The sequence below is a fragment of the Cavia porcellus genome, unplaced genomic scaffold (genome assembly GCF_034190915.1).
Source record: "Cavia porcellus strain 051 isolate PalLab524CR breed Dunkin Hartley unplaced genomic scaffold, mCavPor4.1 scaffold_22, whole genome shotgun sequence".
NCBI lineage: Eukaryota > Metazoa > Chordata > Mammalia > Rodentia > Caviidae > Cavia > Cavia porcellus.
The window spans coordinates 9,121,536-9,148,239 of record NW_026947505.1 but is presented as its reverse complement, the minus strand read 5'-3'; the positions used below and the strand labels follow the sequence as shown (position 1 = coordinate 9,148,239).

Here is a 26,704-nt window from a genome sequence, read left to right as displayed (position 1 = left end):
ACTTGCTCTAAGAAGTATACCCTTCAGACACATGTAAGTTAAAATAGGAATCTTTTTAGCAGAAAGTTTAAACATATATCAAAAAAATGACAGATACCTAAAACTTACATTATTCAAAGTTAAATATCATAGCAATTGGATAAACCATAATCTCTTTATACACAATAATAATGATCTTTACAGAAAGCTCTTTAAGAGTCAAAGTTTACATTGTTTCCTTTTTTGATTCACATTTCCATTTACCTAGCCTATAAAATTTCATTGTATGCATTTTATGCTCTAGTCTTTATTATCTTCTCAGACTACTCTTCAATGACATATAAAAATTTAAATTCAAACTTCTACAAAATATCTGAAATAAAATACTAAGTGTTAAAATTATCCCTCCAGAAGTAAATCTTAGATATTACTGTAATACATTACTGATCAAAACAAAATTATGTATTTTAATAATCACCAAGTATAAAATGTACTGGAATTGTACCTTATGATAAATTCAAAATATCTATGAATTAATATGACTTGTCAGAAAGTGCAAGGACAGAGTTTCAGGGTTCTAGTCCTACTTTCATTTTTCTTATAAACAGGAGACACTTAATTTACATAAAGAAGTGAAGAGACTAGGAACTGTTACAGTAAAATTAGTAAATTCTTTAAATTTCTTCAGGATTATATGCTAAAGAATCACTTAATTGCCTATCATCAAATAGTATTTTATTAATACCATGGTAGCCAATTCAATTAGGTTTCAAACTTTAAAACCTAAAAATGACTTGTTAGGACATCATTCTAGTTACTAATTTTCTCAACTCAGGTTGTGTATACAAAAAAAAGAAACCATAAAGATTCATCATTTTCTTTCAGTCTGAGCCTCTTGTTTATGGCAGGACAATACAATAACTGAGAAAAATGAAATACTGCTAATTGTAAGGTGCCTTTGCCATTTAAAAAGTTTAAATGTTTTTATCCTTTACAAGTTTTAAATGTATTTCTGAAAACAAAGCAAAACAAAAATAAAAATCAAACTTTAGAGGCAAAGATATAGTTTACTTAAGGAGAAACATCTGCCAGGCTAGATAAATGGCAAAGCCAATTGTTAATGCCAAGCCACTTTTTCAGGAAAGTATGACTATTGGACTGCCCATGTTCATTTCGGAATTCTAACTCTAAAAATAGAAATAAGCCACAGAAGTTGAGAGGAGCATGTTGTCTGGATGAAACAAAGAACTTTGGCAGTAAGTGCTTCTCTTTGATTCTTTTTGCTTTGCTCTCAACTCAGCAACAATATTCTTTATTAATACTAATAATAAGGCCATCTAATACGAATTTTTATCACTGTGGGAATTTAGAACACTACAACACAAGGTAGTTTTATCCTGAGACATTACCCTTACCAGACTTATGTCTAAATGTAAAAGACTCTGAAACAGATTTTCTGTTATGGCCCATTCATGTCCTTATTCCCATAGTTAATCACTCTCCATATACTCTTGCACATGACAATGGCCTCAAACTCTTCCGCAAAGAGGAAGAGTTTGGATTTGGATTTACCCAAATCCAAAAGGAGAACCTCTCTCTTCTGAGATCCATTCTCGACCAACGACCAACCATTCCCAAAGAGACAAACTCCAGGCGATTCCCTGCATCACCTTTCTACAATATCCACTCTCTTTTCCTAACCTAGGAAATTCTTTTGGAACTTTCATGCCAAGTATTTTAAAATAAAAGTGTATTATTTGCTCTAGTTGATTTTCTTTCACATAAGACAGGTAAAGACAGAAAGTTCTAACTAATATCTTTAATTTGTAGGCTTTCCTAACATCAATAATACAAATTGATTTATTTTTCTGGATACCTAGTTGGATTTTCCATCTTTTCTTTTAGGCCAATAGGCCATAAAAATACTCACAAAACATGTTGTGTTAGGCCTGTAATGCCAAGCCTGTGGGAGGATGAGAGAAGATGATCTGAATTCAAGGCCAGCCTGGGCTTGATAGTGAGTTTAAGCCCAGGCTAGACCACAAGGAGATTCTGTTTCAAAAATCAAAAATAAAAGCAACACACAAAAAGCACAAATACACTTCCTTTTTTTTTTTTTTTAAATTAAAGCAGAAGGACAACTGTGAAGAGGATGTATGCAGGACAAGAGGTGTATTACTTTGCTACCCTGACAGCAAGATATTTGACAGGAAGAACAATTTAAGAAGGAAAAATAGAAGTTGTGATAAGAAACTGATTTCTTTATAATTCAAAGAGCACATTGGAAACTCCAATTTGAAAAGAGCTGGTTTAGTATGCCTAGTGCACAACCTATAATGAAAGAAATCACCTTGAACGGTGTTAATTCATAATATAGCACCTACAAAAATTATTAGATATCAAATAGTACAAATAAAAACATTCAAAGTGTTCAAAGAAATAAGTGTGTAAAAAATCAGCAGTAACAAGAAACTGTATAAAATGGCGAGATCAACTTGAAAACAAAAATGGAACATTTCACAATAAAAAATAAAAGCAGCAACTCAATAAATGACTTAAGCAATAGGATACACAGAGGATGTGAGAACAGGCCCCAGGAAATCACAGAATGCAGCAGTGACACAGAGTTGAAAAATATAAAGGAATTAAGAGACAAGGAAGTTAAAGGGAACACGTGTTGAAAACATTGAATCAAAACTGCACAAGAGAACAAAAATAAAAAAGCTGCATTATTTGAACAGCTAATAGTAATCTTCCAGAACTCATTAAAGACATCCATCTACAGAGAAAGGAAATCAAAGTCCTGTTTAAACAAGTGTGAGACAAGAAATCCCAGAAAATTAGAATGTAAATCATAAAAGAAGAAACTGATAAACTAGCTACAGTTTAAAATTGAGAATTTTTGAATAAGGTCTGCAAAGAGTTAAAATGAAACCTTGAACTAGAAAAAAACAACTGCAATGCATAAGAAAGGATAAATTATCTGTATTATGAAGAAGAGACAAACACTACAATAGAAAAGTGATCAAAAGCAATAAAAAGGCATTTCCAGACAGAATCACACAAAGTTAATTAACATATGAAAAGATATTGAACCTCATTAAGACTCAGAGAATTGCAAATATCACCCCAATGAGACCCTTTTACATCCACCAGATTGGCATAAATTAAGAGACCAATAACATCAAATACGGTAAGTACCCTAGTGTTCACTTGTGTCAAATTCTGCATGCACATCATACATGCATTTTCTTACATACATGTTTCATAGTAAAAATTTTATTAAGTGCCTAACTGGATTTTGCAGTAAGAAATGTTTGTCAATATCCTGAGGAGACCAATTTCAGTAAAATAAAGGCACAAACCAGACTGCAATGGACTGAAAGGCTCTACAGGATAGGCATGCAAAGACAGTGGTAGATGAGGAATTCAAGCTTACCTAGGTGGCTGGACAAAGGGCTGTAACTTTAGAGGAAATGTCATGGGCAGCACTTCTGTTTTTTCTTTTTAAAACTCTTAAAAGACTTTTTTTTTTTAAAAATTACAGTAAATGGACAAGGTTAGAAAGAAACAGCAAGAGAGACACAGTTAGATGACACAATAACAAGGACAATAGTGACACAAGAAAAAAAGGGTGGTAGGCAGCAATAAATGTATGTAACACACAGGCCATTAATAGGGATTGGTTTTAGAGGGGAACTAGTGGCTCACAAGAAATTACTCTTTTGTTCTTATAATAGCTCTACCTACTCCACTCACAATTATGTCCTTGTTCCTTCTTCAAGCAAATTTCAGGACTTTTATACTTTTATGTCCTCCATAAAGAATACGCTTTCCTGAATGCACACGAAGATTTCTCTTTCACCTCCTTTGCTCAAAGGTCAACTCAGCAAAATCCCCTTTTCCTGCCTTATTTCCTTCATTATCTTCTAATATTCTGTATAATATATATGCACAAATGTTTCTTTGTTTATTATCTGTTTAATTATTTATTATTTGCTTAATCATTAATCAAATAATTTGTTTAATTATTTAATTAATTGTAATTATTTATTATTTAATAATTTAATTGTTTAATTATTGTTTAATTCCCCTGCTTCCCCTGTATGTAAGCTCTATGAATATAGGAACTATAGCTACAGTAATATTTGGCACAAGCTAAAACCTCAGTAAATACGTGCTAAATTAATGGTGGTGCATGATGCTGTTAGGTAAGGCACAGAGTAAGAAAAGGAGACAACTACATTATATCTTGAGTCATGAGATTGGCAAGTACGGAAGAAGGCAAAAATTCTTGCACATTTGAGAAACGGAGTACATATGGAATATGGCAGGGATGACAATGATCACTTGTTAGTTAACCTCAGTATGTGCACAACAGAGTCTAGATTCTAAAAATCCCCCCAAGATTGATAGTTCAACCACTTGTTTTTATTTACGGCAAAGACTGAATATACATAAAAACGAAGTTTACACAGAAATCGCCGGCACTAAGCTCCTAAAATACTATAAAGCAAAATATGAATGAACATAACCCTGTTTGAATAAACAACCTGTTTTCTAACCAACTTTAGATTACATGTACAACAATCAAGGTGGAAATATTGCTATCAAACCTCTCTCAACTCCAGATATTAGAAAAAGGCGAAAAACTTAATACGGCTGAAAAAAAAAGCAATTTGGATGCAAAAGGAGGAACAGTTAAACTCAACTGCTGAGCAGGACACAGTATACAATTAACCGCTGATGTCTTCTGGAACGGTTCTGCCTGCTGTTATAACTAATCCGCATTTATTATCACGGTTTTCAACCTATTTTCCTTTTAAACATATTACTACTACCTCTGAAGCAATCACTGTCGTTTTAATCCCATGTCAATTACAGTACTTGACCGTCCTGGTTATTTCTAGAGGCAGAACGTTCTTAGGCATAGGTACAGAAGGAATCCTTGGGGGAGTGTATTCCACAGTTCACAAGCCCGTGCAGTGAGCTCTGGACCTCTGAAGACAAGATGGGAGAGACACACACACAGTGTAGGGCGTCGGCGATTTTGCGTTCTACACGGACTGCAGTCGGGCTCCCTGAGGGCTGGGACCCAGGCGTTCCAGGACACCAGAGGTCAAAGCTCAGAGCTGAAGCCAGGGGGGCGGGGAAGCCCCGGGAACCTCGGCCGGTGTGAGGAGCCGAGTGTACAAATGGGTGAGAAAGGACATAGCGACTCGTAAAGACTCACAGTAATAGGCCACCACAGGGTCCCGCTTGTCGTGCTCTTGAGCTGTCCTCAGATGATGCTGTATGCTCTTAAACTGTGGGGGCAGCGGGGGCAGCTGAGCCAGCGCGGCCATCTCCACCACAGAAACCAGCACTTCCTGCTCGCTTGCCACAGAGACTTCCGCTTCCGTTGGGACGCCGCGCGCCAGAGCGCTCAGGGCAAGTCCTTCCCACTCCGTACGGGTTCGTGGAGTCAAGTCCACTACGGACGCCCACTAGGGGCAATCTTCATCTGTGCTTGACTCAGCGTTGTAACAATCCTGAAAGTGATAAACGCTCTGGCACTTGTGTTGCATGTGGCACCAACGCTCTCTGCTGGTTGGTGGAAGAAGAGTGATCTTTGTTTCGTTTCATTTTGTTTTGTTTCCTTTCGTTTCGTTTTTAAAAAATTTTTGCTTGTGACAGAGGGAAAGGCAAAAAATTAATGTTTAATGACAAGCATTTGGCATTATTCAGATTTTTCACCCCATGTCCCTTTTGATTTTAGAACCTTTAATTCTTACACGAGAAATTACGTGTTTAAATTTCAAATTAAGAACGTCTATACTGACACATTAGATAAAATAATCAGCATTTTTCTAACTTAAACACTAAACACATGAAGCTTAAAGAAAACTGAATGTTCTTATGTGGTTAGCATCTATTTTAGTAAATGAACAGGGTAGGGGTTGCTCATTACTGGACAGTGATTAACAATTTGCAACTTATTTTCAGTTTCATTACTTAACTTGAGGATAGGTGTATTGGAAACTTTATTCGTGGGCTATCAACTCGTACAATTTTATAGTAGGCATCAGCTTAACCTTCTAGGATTAATGATTTTAACGCTTTTTTCCTCTCCATCACAAAATATCCTTTTTACTTTGAATTTACACTTTATCCAATATTTCTAATAATCTTCATCTTTATTTTGTCTTAATCCCAGTTTTGAGGATTTATTTTAGAACTACTTTTCATTGAAATCCCATTATATTCAAGAACCCAAATCTTAAGCACTCAGGTTTCTCTTCGTGTTGCTAGTTTCTAATAACACTCATTTCCAACACCTAAAAACCTCACACTATGTCTGTTGTATCACATTCTGTATCCTTCAACTACACTTGTTTACACACAGTTAATCATCTTATCCTTTGCTTGGCTTTTTTACCCACCATGAAATTAAATTCTGTATTCTTCAAAAATCTCAGCAACACATTCACCACCATTTGAAACCTGTGGATTTCAGTGCTGTTAGCTCAGTGATGTTAGTGCTTGCCTGGGGAGGGTGAGGTTGTGAATTCAATCCCTGGTACCAACAAATAAACAAAAAGCAGAAACACTACCACTTGAGAGTGAATGCTTGCTTTATTTCTTATTCCTACTATCCTGACTTTCACTCATACTGGAGTGGCAGAGAAATTAAAGAAAAAGCAGACTGGGCTACTGTATATTTCTTCTTTCCATCCAAAAACTTCCATTTATTATTTTTTTGTTACTTCATGGTTCTCAACTGTGTCTGCCCATAAAGATTTACTCAGAGGTTTTTTTTTTTTAAAGGATCCTTGTCAGCAATTCTGATTTGTTTTGAGTTGAATATCAAATATCTTTTTTAAAACAAAGGTTTCCATAAAATTTTAGCAGTACATCTGGGGTTCAAGACCAACTTTCCCCACTTTCTTCAAGTGAAGCTGTCTTTCCCAGTTGTCTCTCAGCAAGTACACTTCTTGCTATTGCAAAAAAAGGCTAGCTGCTATGAATTGTTTCACTTTCTTCTGTCACAGCTCAAAGTCATATCTCACTAGTATTAGCTGAGCATCTACTGTATATTACACACATTCTTGGGTCTTACACTGATTAACTTAATGTCCACTACCATCTATGAAATTATTATAATCATTATTTTACAGATGAAGAAAACAGAACTCAGAGTATAGATAACTTGCACAAAATGACAGTAAGGATGCGTGACATTAAAATATGGTCATTTTGGTTTTAGAGCCTGTGGACCTAATCATCACTACTTGACAGTGATGTGTTTGTGGAACAACATACCCCTGTATTTTATCTTTTTTTTTTTTTTTTCTGTTCTATCATTCTGTTTCTGGAAAGCAAATGTTCCTCTTTCTGATGAAGGCTGCACCTTCCTGTTATTCACTTATTTCCAACCTCAGGTCTAGAGGTTGCCAGGCTTACTCATGTGCATACATTTGGAGTTAGGGACAGCTGCAGGGGGTGGTAAACAAGTAGGTGACACGGTTAGAAAAGGATTTTACTGCATCTACCAATACATGCTTCCTTCTTTCTAAGTGCTGTATGCCCTTCATGAGAAGATAATTGATATGACAGAGAGAAGTGCAGACACTATAGACATAGCATTACATTGAAATTATGCTGTAAAACAAAGTAAATATTAACAGTGGAGTAGGTTTGTCTTGTTTTACAGTGAAATTGTTGTCATGTTTTTTTATGAAGAAAAACCTAGACTCTTCCATCTTGCTCAGACCATTTTCTGAAGGATCTGATGTCATTCATCAGAACAATGATAGAATAGTGGCCAATGAGGAGTATACAAAGACACATAGCAAGACAGAGGGCGGGGATAACCATAGGGAGAAGGAAAGGGAGAGAAACTATGCCTAATGGGCGTTTGCATAAGAGAAGTTAAAAGTTTTGTACCATCTCCCTCTACTGTGCGTCTGTGTCATCTCAAAGTAATTTTCCGTTCCAATTTGATTGGAACTAATTTGTTAGTAAGTGACATGAAGTCAGATCAGTGTAATCAGGGTAATAAATATCAGTAGCTATATTTTTGGATATAATTTCTACCTGCATATGGTAGAAATTTGTCTTCTAGAATCACGAGACTCACAGCATCCCCTGAAATAGAGATGATTCTTCCTGAAAAATTCTTTTGAAAGAATAATAAAAGAAGCTGAAGACTTGTGCAGGTCTACTTACTGATCAATAGCTGTGCAGGTTGAAATTATAAAAGTTGCAGTTTATTTTTTAACATGGATATTTACTTGTCCTATCACTGTTGAAGTACATGAGAATATTAAAAATAATAAACTGTCCATGTGCAGAACTATTTCTGATCTCTTAACATTCCTGTTCAGTATGCCTAGCTTCATGCCAGCTCAATACTATGTTGATTATTTTTCCTTTAAAGAAGTCTTGAGAGTATATAGGATATGAAGTATAAATTTTTTTCAGTTTTATAAAAGCTATATTAGCTATTTGGTTCTTTTGTATTTCTATACAAATTTAAGGAATAGCTTTCCAATTTCTCCAACAGTCCTGGGATTATATTGAAATTAAGTTAACAAATCATTTTGGAGTTACTGATGGTAAATATGACTGAATCTTCAAACTATGGGCATTGTTGATTTATATCTAGATGGTCTCCTAAGACCTCATGCACTCATAGATGGAGTTTTTGGGAAGTCACTGAATGATGGATGTGTGGTATTCGTCACTGAATTAATCACTCATGGAGTTACAGTTGAATGTAATTTTGGGAGGGAAAGTCTGGTGGGAAGAGAAGGGTCACTGGGATGGTGGCCCGGAAGGGTACACATCCTTTGTCCTCTTTGCCTACCTTGACATGAATAAGCCTCCTCTGCCATGCCCCCGGCCTTGGAACCCACCAACTGCGGACTGAAAATGTCACAAACTGTACCACAAACAAACAGCCCCAAACTTTTCTTCTTTAAATTGTGAGTGTTGTGAGTGTGTTCCAGCAATAAGAAGGTAACTGAAACAGGCATTGTATGCTTTACTACTTCATAGTAATGCTTACTTGCAGCACTAATTCCTAACTTTTAGTGTACTTGTTCAGTACATATTTTATAAAATCTATGTTTATATGTTTCATGTTTTTGATTCTGTTGTTAATTATAGTTATTTAAAGTATAAATGAAAACAAAGCTTTTGTAAATAAGGAAGGGAAGAGAGATTGAAAGGAAGGTAGTGGAATGGGAAAAAAAGAATCTAGTAATATCATGTGCAGGTAAAAAGTTCCTATAATGAATGTTATCATTGTGTATACCTAAAATATACCAAAAACTTTAATTAAGTTTTAAAAGGTAAAATTCAATTTATAGTATTCTACATATATGTTAACTTTGATAATTTCATTAGAAATAGATTTTTGTAAATCCTTTAATTTTTCAATGGATATTATTGTGTATAAGAGTAAAAATGATGTTTGCTCTTTTCCGTTCTATGTATCGTTTTGTCCTTCATACACCTATTAAACATTTACTCAAGATATATACTTTATTTTTGTTTTTGTTCTATAGACCTTCAGTTCAATGTGTCACAGAACCAGTAAAAGTGGACAGTTTGTCTTTTTTTCCAGATTATAGGGAACATTGTTCATTTGTTCAATATTAAATTGTGTATTCCCTATAGATTTTCTTAGTTTGTTTTTATGACGTTTATGTAATTTTATTTTAGGTTAAAAGGTTTAGAATTTGTGTCATATCATAAGTGAGTTTTAAAATTAATCAAAAAGTGTTATATCTGCATTTATTAAGATAACTACCTGTTTTTCCCTCCATTATTCCTTGAATACAGTTCAATTGCATTAATTGATTTTCAAATGTTAAGATTCTTTCACTCTTGAAATAAACCACACTTGAACATGATGTAATAACCTATACATGGATAGCTGGATTGCATTTGTTAATGTATTTTTGCTGAGAATTATTCATTTCAAGGTAGTGCTGCCCTCACTAAAGGAAATGGTAAGTATTCCCTCCTGATTCCTAAAGTAAGAATTAGAGTATTCTTTCTTCCTTAAATATTGATTAAATTCATCAGAGAAGTCTTCTGGGCCTGAAGTTTTCTTCATGGAGAGGGTTTCAATTTTAAATGTTAATTATTTAATAGATTTAGGGATCTTCATATTTTGCTTATGTTAACTTTATGTTGAATCAATTTTTAGTAATATGTTTCAAAGAATTTTTCCATTTCACCTAAATATCAAGTTTATTGGTATCATATGTTAAAGTATATTTAGTTATTTTAATGTCCTAGCATGATGTCCCCTTTTTCACTTATTATATGGATAATTTTTATTTTTTATTTATTTATGTTTGGTACAAGATATTGAACTCAGGACTTCGTGCTTGTCAAGCAGTTGCTTGTGCTGCTGAGCTAAGCCTATGACCTGATATGGGTAATTTTTAATTTTTCCTTCAGTGTTCAGTCTAGATGAAAACACATTTGTTTTATAAATTTTTGGAAAATGAAACTTTTAAAAATGTGTTTGATCTGTTATCATTGTTCTGTATTCAATTCCATCCATTTATTTATTTAACTGGGAATTGAACTCAAGGCCTAGTGCTGAGCTATATCCCTAACCTTTTTGAATTTTTATTATAAGTAGGATCTTACTAAGTTGCTAAATTACCTGTGTTGGGCTTGAACTTGTGGTCTCCTGCTTCAGCCTCCTGGAGTATTGAGATTGTGCGCATATGTTACCATGCCCAGGGTTCTATTAATTCATAAATTATTTTGCTTAAGCTTTCATGTTTAGACTTCTCAACATTCTTCCAAAACTGTTGTAATGCCTTCTAAAATAAGTTTTGATGAATCATTTGTATTAGTAATTTATTTAAAATACTTTTTAGTTTTGCACAGTGGCAGTATTGTAGCCAGTGAAGTTTATCCGAGGTACAATTATTGCTAGTTATTGCTAATTAAAATACTTTTAAATTTCCAATATAATTTTTCTGTGATCCATAAATTAATAAGGTATCTTGTTAGTTTTTTTCAATATTTGGGAATATTCTTGATTTTTTTTATTTCTAGTTTAATTCTGTTGTGATCAGTAAATATGTTTTGTATGAATTCAATCCTTTAAAGAAATCAAATACATTTGTAAGCACATGGTCTTTTTTGGTAAATGTTCCATGTAACACATGCAAAGAATGTACATTCTGCTGCAAATGGGTGGAGTGTTCTGTAAATATAAATGAGTTTAAGTTACTTTTTGCTAGTATTTACTATTTGCTTATTTTGTCAACTGGCTACTGATTAGGACAGGTATGTTTAACTGTAATTTGATTCATTTCTCTTTTCAATCTATTCTTGCATCATGTATTCTGATGTTCAAAAATTGGTGGCACACACATTGTGACTAATGGTCAACTTATAACACCCAATATAATTCAGCATACTGCAGGGTGTGGATCACCCATCTGAGGACTGTTTCCAGCAGCGTAAAAAGGAGAACATTAAAAGGAGGGGAAGATGGTGTGCTGTTGATTCTCCTGGAAAAGCTTGTCACGCTAGTTTTTCTGATATGACCACAGTTGTTCTCGTCGTTGAAAGAACTCAAATTCTCACTGTCACTGAAGATGGCTGTGGTTCTATTTTGGAGAGTCCTAGTCATTACCTGGGACATTACTTTCTGGCTCTACTGTAGATTTCTCAGTCTGCTGGTACAGATTTTAGCTCCAGAAAAGTGAGGATTTTGATGTTACTGTACCAGACCATATAGTTTAGAAGCCTTTGGAAGTGTTTTGTGGGAAGAATTTGGAAAGTTTTGAAGATGACAGCTATGAAAGCCTTAGAACATTATAAGCAGAGTAAGCAGAGAAATATGGAAGATTCTGGTCAGAGATCTGAAGACCAGCATTGCTGATGGGAATGTGAACATCACAAACCAAGTTCTTTAAAAATCAGGAGCAAAAAGTAGATGTGGAGAGACTGTAGTTTATTAGAAAGGAATTATTTGCAAACTTAGGGCTTTGGAGAACATAGATTCTGAAAAGATTAGTATCAAAAAGAAGCCAAGCACTTTGGCCAGGATAATTGGAAAAATGCTTTGAAGATTTCTAAAGAATCAGCAAGATCCCACACTTCGTGGACTCAAGGATGCAGAACTATAGAGCTTTCCACTGAGAAGTCTCCTGGACTGTCTACTGGAGAATGTTCACCCAGGACAGTGGTGGCAAACCTATGGCACACTTGCTGCACTGGGCTGTTTGTATCATTGAAAGTTGTATAAGTTTTTCTAACACTGGCCTAAGGAATTGGCTCCCTGGGATTTATTTAACAATTGCCTGCCATCCAAGCACTTAGAGTTCTCTGCAGCCATGCTTTAATGGCGTTCAGCTACTGCTTATACTGATACAGACTCTTCATCATTTTTCTTATTGCTGAGACAAAAAACCTGACACCCAAAATTATGAAAAGATTTATCTAGCTTACAGTTTTTGGAGGTTTCAGGTCATAATCAGCTCGTTCCAGGGCACAGTGGCATGGCACTGGGGTAATATTTCAAGGCAGCAGCCAACAGTAGCAACCAAAGCAAAAGTAGGGGAGAACAAAGCATCTTTTCCCTTATATTGTACACTGGGCACCCCCTCTCCAGGGTGAGTGTAACACTCACAAAATCACCTTGCCCTCCTCTTGCACAAGATGAGAATGTTTAAAGAAGAACCCTGGCTCCCTGATGAGGCTCTTGGTTAAACTTCTAAACTACCCATAATGCTGACACGGTGTGTCAACCATAATACCGACCTTAGTGTCATCCACAGGGTACTGATTAACAGGCATGCAGAATACAAGATGGGAAGGTTCAGAGAGGCTTTCAGCCAGATTTCAGAGGAAGGCTTGACAGGCCTGGCAGTGTGGCTCTGAGAAGGCAGTGTGCAAAGCTGTGGCAGTGAAATCAAAACTATAGTGGAGATGTCAGGAATTAGGAGATGCCAGGAATGTGGAACATCTGTGGAATAAAGTGACAGATATTGAGTGGAACCTCCCTAGTAGAGAAGTCAAGTAAGCCACAACTAGCAAAGGGGCGGGGTGGTGCTGCCCAGGCACTTGGAAACTCACGACTCACTGTGATTTATCCCTGATGATGAACATGCAGGTATGAAATTTTATGTTTGCCTTGTTCAGTATAAGTCTTGCTTTGGTCTCTTTCCTTTCTTTCTCTCCATTCCTCTATTTTGGAATAGGAATTTTTACCCCTTGGCATTGTACACTGGAAGTATTTAGCTTTCCTTTTTGATTTTCGCAGGGGCCCACAGCTAAGAGTTTGCTTTGAGTCTCAGAGAAGTCTTTGAACAGGCTTTTCACTAATGTTAGAACTACTGATATGTCAGCATCTCTTGGAGACAGGCTAGCTGCATTTTGCATAAAGTGATGGATATGAATCTCTTTGGGGTCAAGGTAGAGTGTAATGGCTTATATATATAGTGTCCCTCAAAAACTTCATGTGCTCACAGATGGAACTTGTGGAATATGATTAGATCATAGGGATCATTAGCAGATTAGCCTTTTGTTGACATCATAGCTGAATGTGTGGTTAGGAAGTAGGACTTGATCTGAAGAGAGGTAGTCATTAGGCACGAGACCTGGAAAGGTATATCTGTATTCCTAGATTCTCCCTTGCTCTCTAATTCCTGGTTGCCATGGGTTGAGCACATTTTCCTCTGGTATTCCCCTTTCTCATCTTGTTTCTGCCTTGAAGCCAGTGAAGGACTGAAAATAGGAGGCAGAATGAGCCTCTCTTCCTTTAAGTTAAATGAATGTCATGTGTTTTGTCCCAGCAATGGAAAAGTGACTAAGACATATATTTTCAAGTATCATTTCCCCCTCTACTGCACGGTTATACATCATGGATTTTAATTTGTAATATTCTGATTATTGTTCATTAATATATTGTCTGGAAAACCTCAGTATGTAGTACTTATTTGATCCAAGAACTCTTATCAACAGTTTTAAGTAGGTTTTCAAATATTCAGACATCTATTTAACTTATGTAAAATGTTCTTAACTTTTAATGTATTTGTATTTTGGTCAGAAAAGTTATCTTTTATATTTGAATCTGAATTTTGTATGTAAAATTTATTATTCAGAAAAATATATCTATGTGCTAACAATCCTGATATAATAAAATGAAATAAATTAGTAAGAAATTAAAGATTGTGTAATCAAATTCTCACCGTTCCTCTCTTTGAATTTTGTCTTAGTCCATTTTGTGAATTTTGCTATAACAAAATACAACAGACTCATAATTTATAGAGAAGAGAAATTTATTATAATTCTGCAAGCTGAGAGAATCTCATATCAAAGTTCTGCTCTTGATGAAGACCTTTCTTGGAAGTATAACATGGCAGAGAGAGAAGGAGCAAGAGAGGGACAGACTAACCTATAAAAATCCCACTCTTCTGGTAATGAACTCACTGCCAAGATAACATTAATCTGTTCACATAGGCAGGTCCCTCATGATCTCTTCATCTCGTAATAGATTTCATCCTTCAGTACTGTTGCAAGGGTGATTCAGTTTCCAATCCAAGCATTTTGGGCGATACACTGAAACTACAATGCTTCTGTTTTCTTAGTAGCACCAGAAATAAGCAGGTCTCCTTTCTTGGCCAAGAAATGGCATCCATTTTCTTGTCAGTTGATGAGTGGGCCCAGGAGGGCAAAGGAGACTAGAGTTCAAAGGATGTCCTGTGGTCCAGGGGAGAATGGCAAAACAAGAGAGCTGCAGAGAGCTGCAGAGTCCCAATTATATCATATCTTTAAATATATTTCCATAGAAATATTTGAAAATAATAAAAGGAACAAAACTCAATATTCACATAACTATTGACAATAGTTGTTATTGCCAACCGCCAGAGTGGAAAATACCTTTTTTTAAAAAAAGAAGCACATTTTGATGGTGCCCATGACTCAAACAAGAATAAATCAGTGTGTTTCTGTATGAATGCAGTGATGTTGAACAAAAGTTTGTTGTGGGTTATTTGAAAAAATGACCTTTCTTAGGAAATATCCTAAAAAGCAAATCAGAATATCCTTTAACCTCTGCTCTCTGTCCTTGGATGCCATGTGTACTTACTAAACGCAGTCACAGCAGTTTATGCATGGTACTCAAGGTTTTGAAAGTCATAGAAGGATGACGTTTTCTACTGCCAAAGGGAATCTGATATGACATTCAGAAAGGTTTGCCTTTCTTGTAGAGAATTTTATCATATAACAAAGCTTATCAGTTTCCAACTGGTGAAACTATATTGTAGAACAGAATATAAGAATGTTATGAATAGAAAACTTAAAAAACTACCTAGCATCCAGGAAGGTAAAAGACACAATGTATGGCATGAAATTAATAATTATCAGCCTTGAAAAGATAGGAAAAAAAAGACTCAATTTATGAAGAAAAAGTCTCAGTTTTGGCAAGTGTTAGTGGCAGTTAGTCCACTTTGGATGCAAGCAATAAAGGAATATATTACCTAGATATAATTTAAACAAAAAACTAACAGATTAAACATTGCTATTGTTTATCAATACTGAGGGTCAGAGTTCATAAATAAAACTATGAATAAATATTCTTTCCCTTTAGAGTGGCCATTCCCTCTGTCCTCACACCTTTGGCCTGCCACTGGACTACTCAGTAGGATGTGATACAATATAGATACTAAACCTTAACCATCTCTTTATATGAACTCTTAATGTAACACGTATTATGTAATAGGTACTTAGTTGCTATATGTTGAATGGAAGTTGGTTTTTTTCTTGTATTTTCATGTGGAAAAGCTCAGTTAATTTAAATATCCCAACTGCAGAAATTCATGAAATCAATCACACACTGGTTGATGCTTAATAAAAATTTTAAAATCTCAGCATTTAGCTGACTGTAACTATTTCCCTAATAACTCACCAGAATAAGGCGTAACAAACAAAGATTTTATAGGATATAAAATGAAGATGATTGTTGGTAAAGCAGGCACATAGAAATGCATTGAACTGATACAAAATTGCCTTTGAAGTAATTTCATAGCTATTAAGGAAGTTAATGTAATATAGACATAATTTTCCATTTCAATAATCTTGAATAACAGTTATTTTTAACTGGATATCTATGGGTACAATAAGAAACAAGGAAACCAGGAGCAACATTATCTATAACATTTTAAATTTATTGTGGTGATTATATTCCATATCATTTAATATTAAAAATTTCAAGAAAATACTACTGCAATGAAACTGTTTCAACTTTTCAGGTTAGTGGACAAACTATAGAATTACTCTTTAATAATTTAAAAGTTGTGTGCTTAAATAAGTTATATTTTCTACAAATGCAAAAATAATTACATCCTCAAAAATCTGCATAGTTCAATGGAAAGAGAAATAGATAGATTTGGATTCTAGTTTGGCTGTACAACTTTGAGCATATAAGTTAGCATCACTGAACATTTTCTTTTCTCTGTCCAAAAGACAGTGTATCAATTTAGATGTTGTATATAAGTGAAGTCTTAAAGCTACTATTTAAAAATGAGTTAACATTAGTTCAGTGTACACTTTAAAATAAAATAAATGATAAAAATTAAAATAAAATGCAATGTCTGATAATTTCTGTCTTAGAACTTAGCATTTTATTTTATAGGAGACATAAATTTTAGACATCTCAAAGTTTAAGGAACAGACATTTGTGTTTGAAATTGAGGTATTCAACTCAGATAAAACAGTAAAAATGATTAATAACTATAGCACAACAGTAGGTTATCAACCTTTGTTATTGCCTAACAAAACATAGTCTTCTAAATATGATCTCAAAAACCTCCCCAATACATAATACCATTGTAATTACAGTAAATGTATACATTGCAATGAGAAAAATGGTCTTTTCAAAGTGTTCTGGAACCATGCATCTTATAATAGTCATTTTTTTCCCAAGAGAAGTGGCATCACATAAATAAAGAGCTTTTACTTGGAAACCAAAGAGGTGAATCTGAAGCCAAAATGCTATCACTTCTAGACTAATTCTTAACAAGACTGAGAGGATGTAAATCACAGTGTAGATGGGCTTCTGAAGAATGCATTCTTGATTGATGCTTTTACATGCAGCATAAAGATGGAATATAGCTCCAGGAACCAAGACAATCACTAGTTGCAATGCCCAAAATACCTAAAATGTATCAAAAATCTGAGTCAAAATTAGCCAACGTGTAACCCAAAATGCAACAAAATTCACTGACTCTCAACAAAAGCTAACAAAAAATTCATGTTTCATAAAAGTCTTATAAACAATAAAAATATAATGGGGACAGTAATATTTAACACACTTCACTAAGATATTTAAAATTTAAATGCATAATAATTGCAAATATATGATCATAAAAAATTTAAAAAGAAAATGCAGTCATTTTTGACAATATTGCTTATCAATTACTGATATTAAGGAATTGTTTAATTTGTGTAGCAACTGAATCTCTTCATTTTAAATGCAAGTCTGAAGTAAAACTGTAACATCAATAGACATAGAATTGGAGGCCTAGCCGACTCCAGTGAACTTTTGAAATACACAACCAACTAAAGAAAAAGTAATATAATTCTCAAGGCAATGTCTCTTAAAGTGTATCTCTTTATGACATCATTTCACATTTAGAAAAAAAAAAGAAAAAAGGATCTGTTTCTGTTTCTGTTTGCAGAGTTAGTGCTTATTCTAGAGAAACAGAAAATCTTACCTGTGGTGTGATAGGCCTAAACTGATTGTAACAGAAGAGATTGATCTCTCTTTTGTCTGGATCACAGCTAAAATGCAAAGCCTCATTCCCATAAACCGCAAAGCCTAACACTCCAAGGAAGAACATCCGGACGGACCCAAAAAACAAGGTGTGGAATTGACCAATCACGGTTGGTGGTTTAAGCTGTTAAGGTTTTAGAAGGAAATAAAAAAAAAGCAGTTGAAAACAAATGTGAAGAGGAGACATTTTAAAGGATGTTCTTGTGATCATACAAGAAATTTAAGATTTAAAAGTTTTAAAGCAAGATACACCATGAGAGATCATCAAATCAATTATAAATCCTGCAGTGTAAGACTGCTTATATCCTTTCTTAAAATACGAAATGAAACAGTCAAATAGGGACATATTACCAATCAAATATGTATATTTACATAGCTTTAAATTCCATTAATATCTTCTTCCCTTGTAATCCTTTTGAAATAAAATCATGAGAATATTACAATGCATACTATTTCTTTTGGTAAATTAAATGACACATTCAGTGTTAAACTTAATAGACATTATCTTAAAACCAAATGATGTTTACTCTTTGGTCACTGTGGCTTTTTTTTCCCACTCCTTAGCTAGGGAACTGAGACAGTGAGCTATTTTAAAACATGAACAACTGAAAATACTTGCAGAATTTTTCTATTTATAGTTCTAGATTCAAAATATTTTGAAGTACATAGTTATTACGTATAATCATAATAAATGTAGAGGGAGTTATTCATCAACACTCATGCAAATGAGGTTAAAAGACATGGCAAAAACTCCTACAGTTGATGTTTTGGATAATACTCACACATCCTTCATAGAAGTTTTTGATGTAATTTAGAGACATGTCTCAGGAGATGTTCTCTTGGCATCCCTGTGGATTAATTCTTGAAGCACGTTGCCAGTTTGCTTCTGCCAGAATCAAACTCTTGTATTCCCTCATGCCTTTCACAGGGGAAATCACTTATCACTGCAAATTTCTCTCCCCTCCTCCTTCTTTTCTGCCTTTTTCATTTTCATGGATCTCTGGGGCCCCAGTCAACTTTCCTATCTCTGTCCCAAAACAAAACAAAAACGAAGAAACAAAAGCAGAGGGCATGTGGTCAATCTAATAATCCCTTGACTTGCACTATCAGCATAGCCAGCCAGCCAGGAGTGCCAGCAAAGCAAGAGGCAGCCAGACAAAGGCTCTGAACACTCAAAGCCCTGCAGTTACCTGAGAATTGCCTGCATGTAAATCAGGGTGTTCCTTTAGGTGTGCTGCAAAAGATAAGGTTTTGGGAAATATCCTCTATCCTTTCTTGTTTACTTCCCTAGAATATAACTGAGTTTTGGGAAGTATAATAAATTGCAACACAATGACAACTATTACATTATAAGTAGTATTTCTGATATGCTTCTGTATTTGTCATTTTGATGAATACCTGTACAGACATGAAAAGGTAACTATTACATCACTGAGTGTTTCTGTGTTTGTCACTTTGCCCCAGACATAAAAAATATGCAATCAGGTCTCTGTTCTAAGGACACAGATGGGGGATGCTAATCAATATAAGACTATAGACTAGCACAAATCATGAAAGCAATCTCTCTTTGCTTTTCTGCTTCAGATTGTATGTTATTCTGTTAGACAATCTTATAGGTGCTGAGGGTCAGCAGGGACAAACAGACAGGTGGCTACCTTTTACTAATATACCTGCTTCCATCCAACTATATCTCATGTATCTGTCTTCCTTCCAATTATAATACCACATAGCCAATGGAGGATCATATCTTTTTTATTTACCTATCTTTTTCTCTTCTCTTCTCTTTTCACTTTGCCTCTCCTCTCCTGTCCTCTCCTGTCCTCTCCTCTCCTGTCCTGTCCTCTTCTCATCCTCCTTCTTTCTTTTCTTCTTCCTCTCTTTTTTCTTTTTGTACCAGGAATTGAATTCAGGACTTTGCACTTGCCAGGACTTTGCACTGCTAGCTATATCCCCAGCCTCACTGTTTCTTGTGATCTGAAAATTTTAATTCCAATCACCTTTACTGCACTCTTCTAGCAGTGGAGAAATGATTGTGTAATGTATGTAATTGCAACCATTGACAAGGGCAGTGGTACTGTTGAATAGGAATGCTGTGCTGGACAGGAAAAACAAAAAACAAAGCCAAAAAGTGAACAGATCAATGATTCCTCAGAATGTTTACATAAGACATATTGGTGTATAGTCTTGACTTTTTGGAATCAGAATTGCAAATTTGCTTTTTATTGATTTCTATAAAGAGACAGCTTAAAGTTCTGTCATAGAATAAGTCTGTATAGAATAAGTCCTGTTTTGACTTATGCCATTGTATAGCAATGAATGTTATTGCTTAATCAGATATAGACAAGTGTTATATGCATAAATCATCAATGTCTTCCTGTGTCCTTTCAGGAATAAATGCAAATGTCTTAAAGGCATGAGTAGGAGACCTCTTCATTGTTGGAATCCATGAAGGGTCAAGTAGATAACACCAGGCTTCACCTTACAGATTTAATCCAATGTCACAATAAGGCCAAGGACTAATGCATAGAGGGGTCAAAGCATCGCCCTTACACATAAAGTTGGTGAGTGGTGCACTTTATTTCTGTGAGAAGTTGGGATACTTGTGTACATTGTTGTGTCTTGGTCAATGTTATTTTGCTACAGGGAGTGCCTGTATAAATTTGCAAGTCATGACATGAGAAGAACAGGATAGAACTGCTGATTTCTAGCCAGGCGTGGTGGCACATGCCTGTAATACCAGCACTCCAGAGGCTGAGGCAGGAGGATCATTGCAAGTTTGAGACCAGCCTGGGCTACAAAGTGAGCTGAAGGCCAGCGTGAACCGCATAGTAAGACCCTGTATCAAAAAATAAATAAATAAAAAGAAAAGAAAAAAAACCAAGAAAACAAATAAAACTGCTGATTCCTGCAGCGTTTTTGTACACAAGTGGAAGTTGTTAGGTAATAAATGGTAGTGCTCCATCTTGCCTTACAAAGATAAAGTAAATTCTCAGATAAGATAGTCAGTGTGGGAGGACAGGTTCACATATATGACAATTGTCTGTTATAGTGACAACCTGGGCTCCTATTCATGCTGGCAGTTGCACATTCCCCAAAAAAGCAAAAGAGAGTGATCATTAAGTAGAAACATTCCTTAGGGTTTTGCTTAGTACCCATTATTAGCATGTTACAATACCAAGCCAGGTTTGAGAAATAGCTTTCATCTCTTCATGGATGTGGAAAGTCATATTGCAAAAGTGTGAGTGGCAAAGTAAGAAAAAAAAAGTGTGGTCAACATTCTATTCCACCACACGTATTCTGTCATATATTCATATCCCTCCCATATATCTTAACCCAAGATGCAAGAATTCTCATCTAATTGTACAACATTAAGGTTAAAGTCCATGGTTTTGTGATTTGCTTTACCTCTGGTTGTGACTCAGATGTGACCCCTTTTTTCCAGAGTCTCAAGACATAAAAGAAAACATTCTCTTCCATTCTGCATCTGTATACCTTGGCAATGCAGGGATTGGATGACTTCAGTAGAGACATCTACTCCAAAGAGGAAGCAGCAAGAGAGACACATGAATGTCACAGCTCCATAACATTTCTGAAACACATGGGAAGAAATGTTGGCAGTTATGCCTGATTTGGAGAAAGAATTTTCCATGAAAAAGTCTATGACTTTTTCTTGGGAGCTGGTTCCACTCTAATGTTTTCTATTGCTTGGCAGAAAGAGTTCCTGGGTCCATTGCTCGGTCAATAAGCCCTAGTCTTTCAATGGCTGGTAGCTCTGCATTTTGTTCTTAGCTACATTTTGTTCTTGGCTGAATGTATTTATCTATTTCACAGAAAGAGAGAGAGAGAGAGAGAGAGAGAGAGAGAGAGAGAGAGAGAGAGAGAGAGTTGTTAACAGCTGAATAGATTCCTAGATTCCTTAAATTGTTTCCTACTAGGTGAAAGTTGGAGAACTACAAATATATTTTTTTTTTATAATTGGACTATATCAATCTCTTTTAACACACACTTGTAATTCTTTTGCTGGTACAATGTTGTTAATCACTTTTATTTTTGCTTTTCTATGTATCAACATACTTGGCTTTGAAAAGAAAGTATACAATTATTTCAAAAGCACACTTCTCTCCCTATATATATATATATTGACTGCTATTTTTGGAATAGGTTTTTACTGATTATACTTTAAATATCAACATCATCCTGATACCAAAGCCAGACAAGGAATATAAACAAAGAAACAAAACATACCTGCCTGCAAACAAGAAGTCATTATCCTTAATTAATATAAACACAGAACTCTTAGTAAAAATCAAGAATTTGGAAGGATTCAATAGCACAATAAAAGAATCTTACACCCTGACCAAGTGAGACTTATCTCTGTGATGCAAAGATTACTCAATTACTTAATGCAGCACATTGTATCAATTGGATGAAGGATAAAAAAACCCCATGATCATTTTGGTCAATGGAGAAAAAGCATTTGACAAAAACACCAATTCCTATTAAAAACTCTCAATGAAATAATTGTAAAATAAATAACTTCAACACAATACAGGTAAGATATGATCAGTTATTAACTTGCAAATCAACACCCTCCCCCATTCATTATCAAAATGGTGAAAAAGTTAAAACTTTCTGAGATCTGATATTAGGCAGGGCTGGCCACTGTCACTATTTGTATTCAATATATACCAGAAGTCCTACCCAGAACAACAAGGGAAAGAAACTCAAATCAGAAAGAAAAAAGGGAAATTACCTCTGTTCACAGATCACAAAATTATGTGAGCAAAAAACACTGAAGACTTAGCAAAAACTAAAATAATTTAAAACAAATAAATTCAATAAAGTTGAAGGATATAGTAATCAACATATGAAAATTAGTACCATTTCTTCACACAACAGGAAGCTATCCAAAAATGAAACTCACAAAATAATTAAAATAGTAATAAAAATTAACTACTTCGGAATAAACTAATTGTACACTAAAAGCTATGAAAAATTAATGAAGGGAATTAAGGAAGATACAGATAAATGAAAGACATGTATACTTATAGATTGGAAGAATACTAGTTTTTAAATGTTCTTACTATCCAAAATGATCCGCAGGTTCAGTGTGATCTCTGCCAAGATCTGTATACAAACAACACTCTTTATACAACTAGAAAAAAATTCAGGTATAACAACTAAAGATCTTGAATTGCAATGTGACCTTCAGCAAGAAAAATAACTGATAGCATTTTACTTCCTGATTTCAAAATACATTCAGAACAGTAATCCAAACATGGTGTTAGTGGCATAAACAGACATATCAAATCAGTGGAACAGAAGAATCTAGAAGTAAATCTATACAGCTACATCTCCAACAAGGTTGCCAAAAAGGGAATATTGGAGAAAACATGACAAGGAATAATCCCTCAGTAAATAGTAAGACTGGAGAGGACTAAAATTTGATCTTTATTTTACACTATATACAGAAATCAACTTGAAATGAATTAAAGATTTAAATGTAAGACATAAAATGGTAAAAATACCAGAAGAAAGCACAGAATAAATAGCTTCTTGATACTGGTCTGTGCATGAATTTTTGGCTATGACTAAATGTCAGGCAACAAGATAAAAAAATGAATAAGTAATATTGCATTAAAGTAAAAAGTTTCTGCATAATAAAGGAAACAACACATTGAAAATGCAACCTATGAAACAGCACAGAGTATTTGCAAACTGTATGTCTGTTCAGTAGTTAAAATTCAACCTTTATAGTAAATTCATCAAACTCAATAGCTACAATTCAAATATCTGATTTAAAAATGGGCAACTGGTCTGACTAGATGAATGCAGGCAGATGGAAAGACAGAGTAAGAGAGAGACAGAGAGGATGTGTTGGAGAAAAGGGAAGTCTTGTGGGAATGTAAACACAGTCATTATCGAAAATGGTATGGAGGGTCTTCAAAAATTTAAAAATAGAGCTACTTAGTGCAATCCCTGTCTAGGTATAAACCCAAAGGGAAGGAAATCAATCACTGGGAGAGCTCTCTGGACTTTAGTATTTCTTGCAGCATTATTTAAAAATCAATATGATATTCAACAATCTATTCGTGGGTGAATGTATAAAAAAGTTGTATATACAAACAGGCACACAGAGTGTTAGCTGGTCAAAAGAGAATTAAATCTTGCCATTTGCGAAACATGGATGAAAATAGAGGATATTATGATAAGTAAAATGAACCAGACAGAGAAAGGTAAATGCTTCATGATCTCATTTACATATGGAATTTAAAACAGTCAAATTCATAAAAGCAGACAGTGGAATAATGATTCTCAAGAGATGGGCTGGGTAATGGAAAGATAAAGGTCATAAAATTTGTTATGCAAGATGAGTAACTTCTGCAGATCCAGCGAAAACTTATGTGACTATGGTTAACCAAACTATATTTTATACTTTAAATTTGCTAAGACGGTACATGAATATATTCTAGTTACACAGAAAAGCACCTATATACAAAGGCAGAGGCACAGACAGACACAAAGAGGTGACAGAGAAGTGAACTATCTTGACTGTGGTGATTAATTTCACGCTACATGAATACAAAAACATCATTTTGTGTACTTCGCATGTAAAAAAAAAGTTGTCAAAGACACCTCAATAGAGCTAAAAAGCGTTGCTTTAGAGCCATGCTTTTCTGTGTTTCTGCTTCTTCATTCATTTTTTTTGTTCATTTGATAAATATTAAACACCCACAATATCAGCTACTGAGTAAGATGTTGGTAACATATGGGAACATTTGCCTTCAGTGGGTTTACAGAAAAGCAAGAGTGCTTTTGTGTGTGTGTGAGTGTGTGGCTAAGATATATGCTGCTGAGAATTTGCTTAAAATGGGGCATTGTTTTATTTAATCCTTCCAAGTATGGTGACAGGATGTTATGGTTTATTTTATATCTGGCAAACAAGACATTATAAATTTCCTGTCTAATTTTTTTTCCCAGTATTTAGCATTGTATTATCAAAATTTCACCCTCTTCCTCATAAGATACTCAATGACTGCTGAATGGGGTTGGACAGAGGTGCATTTAAGTTCTCCCCAAGGTATGTTTCTCAGGACAGCTGAGATAAGACAATCTGGATAACTGCCCAGAAAATAAATCACAATACCTGAACAACTCACATTTCACTGAAATCTCTGAACTGCTAAAATTTGGTTTGCGTTTCTGCACAAACAATTTAAAGTTTCTGGAATGGAATTGGGGATTAGTAGAGTATTAGGCAGATGCTGATGTTATTTTGGGTAAATTATTTAAACTTTTGGGCTGGATTTCCGTGTGTCTGAAAAGAAGAGGCTGCATACTATGATCTCAAAGCAATTTCACAATTGTATGGCTTTACAGTTGAGTATAACTATGTTTGGAGTTATCATATTGCTTTTGAGATTTATTGCCAGTAATTTGGATGGTGTTATCAATTACCTGCCCTAATTGTTAAATTTTATTTTCTTTTCTTCACTGAGATCATAGGGCAAATATTTCTAAACTTATGCTTTTTAGCTGTGTAACTCATACAACTATTTCTTTTTTTAAACTTTATTTTAGCTACTCCATCCACACAATCAAGCTCTAAAGAAGAATGCTGTTTGTTTTGGTGTGTCTCCCCAAAGCCTCATGCAGTCATGGGGGATGGGCTTTTGTGAGTTGGTTGAATTTAGAGTTTGTGATTGATTCATGGTCTAATGCAGGGATTATGGATGTGAATGCTAGACCCACCCTAGGGCGGGTAGCCTGCCAACAATAGAAGGAACAGAATGAGGCTGGCTCTTCTTTCTTCTCTTTTGTTGTTTTTACTGTCTTCTTTCACCAGGAATGGTTGGCCCACTGCCGTGCCACTGTGTCTGGGAGTCAATCAATTATGAACTGAAATCTCTACAAACTGTGAGCCCAATAAAACCTTTCCCCCTTCAACTTTGGGCATCTGGTATTTTGTCTCAATAATGAGAAAAGTAACTCAGATACTAAGTATAAAACCAGAAGATGAGTATTTGTCTTCTTTTTCTGTGACTACCAATTATCATTTACATGGTCTACGTAAACTCTTGAATTTGTTTTTCTACATGTAAAATGAGAACATAATTCCAATAATGATTCTGTAATTAAGTGTGTGCATGAGGTAATACATTACACAGTATGAGATGTGGACTTAGATTTTTAATAATATTTTTGCTCTTGATATAGAGATGAGACTAACTTTCAAGGTTGGGAGGAAGTGTGCATAAATAGGTCATAAGTTGGGTCTTTGAATCAACAAACACGCATTTGAATTATAATTTGTAATGAAAAAAATGTTGGAAGCCAGAAAGCCAGACATGGTGGCAAACATTGATATATAAACAAAAACTTAGGAATCGTTTATTTCTAGACTGTTGTGTTTAATCTTACTGGAGAACATTGTCTATGGTAACTAAAATGATAGAAAGTGAAGCTGTGGATAAGGATAACTACTATACTCTGTTACAGCAGCAGGAAACAGACGAAGACAGTAATTGATCCTTTGTATATCATGTTCTTAAATTTGTTGTCATTATGTTTCATTGTGAAATTAATATATTCATTGGAATGATTTTTCCTCCATGAGATTTCATGTGAATTTAATCCTACTGAACACATTTTTCTTTAATTTCTGAAGCTGTATTTTTACCACTGTGAAGTGGTCAGTAAACTATGGTTCAAGAGTCTGCTATCTCTTTTCTGAAATACGATTTTAATGTAGCATAGTTATGTCATTCATTTACGAGTTGTCTCTAATTAATTTTTGCTACAAGGTCAGGGTTTAATAACTGCAACCTATAGTTTGTAAAGCTAAAATATTTAGCATCTTCTCATTAAGAAAAAAAAAAACAGAAAAAAAAAAAAAAAACAAAAAACAAACTTGGCAGGCTTTATGCA

The 26,704-nt window shown here is 34.7% G+C and overlaps 2 protein-coding genes and 1 pseudogene across 2 annotated transcripts in view; 1 reads left to right on the top strand and 2 right to left on the bottom strand.

Annotated features, from left to right (window-relative positions):
• Nucleotides 1-5,386, bottom strand: part of Vta1 (vesicle trafficking 1) — a 73,125-nt gene extending 67,739 nt beyond the window's left edge. Inside the window, exon 1 of the mRNA XM_003465650.5 lies at nt 5,213-5,386. Within this exon, the coding sequence (XP_003465698.1) occupies nt 5,213-5,324 (112 nt within the window). The 5' untranslated portion in view covers nt 5,325-5,386. The remainder of the gene's footprint in view (nt 1-5,212) is intronic.
• A 5,477-nt stretch (nt 5,387-10,863) lies between these two features.
• On the top strand, nt 10,864-10,983 carry LOC111755589 (U4 spliceosomal RNA; annotated as a pseudogene).
• Nucleotides 10,984-16,122: 5,139 nt separating this feature from the next.
• On the bottom strand, nt 16,123-18,732 carry Gje1 (gap junction protein epsilon 1). Its single transcript, XM_003465637.2, has 3 exons — nt 18,559-18,732; nt 17,718-17,900; nt 16,123-17,158 (listed from the first exon to the last, which is right to left on the bottom strand). The coding sequence occupies exons 1-3, from the start codon at nt 18,595-18,597 to the stop codon at nt 16,766-16,768; spliced, it is 615 nt and encodes a 204-aa protein (XP_003465685.1). The 5' UTR covers nt 18,598-18,732; the 3' UTR covers nt 16,123-16,765.
• Nucleotides 18,733-26,704: the final 7,972 nt, after the last annotated feature.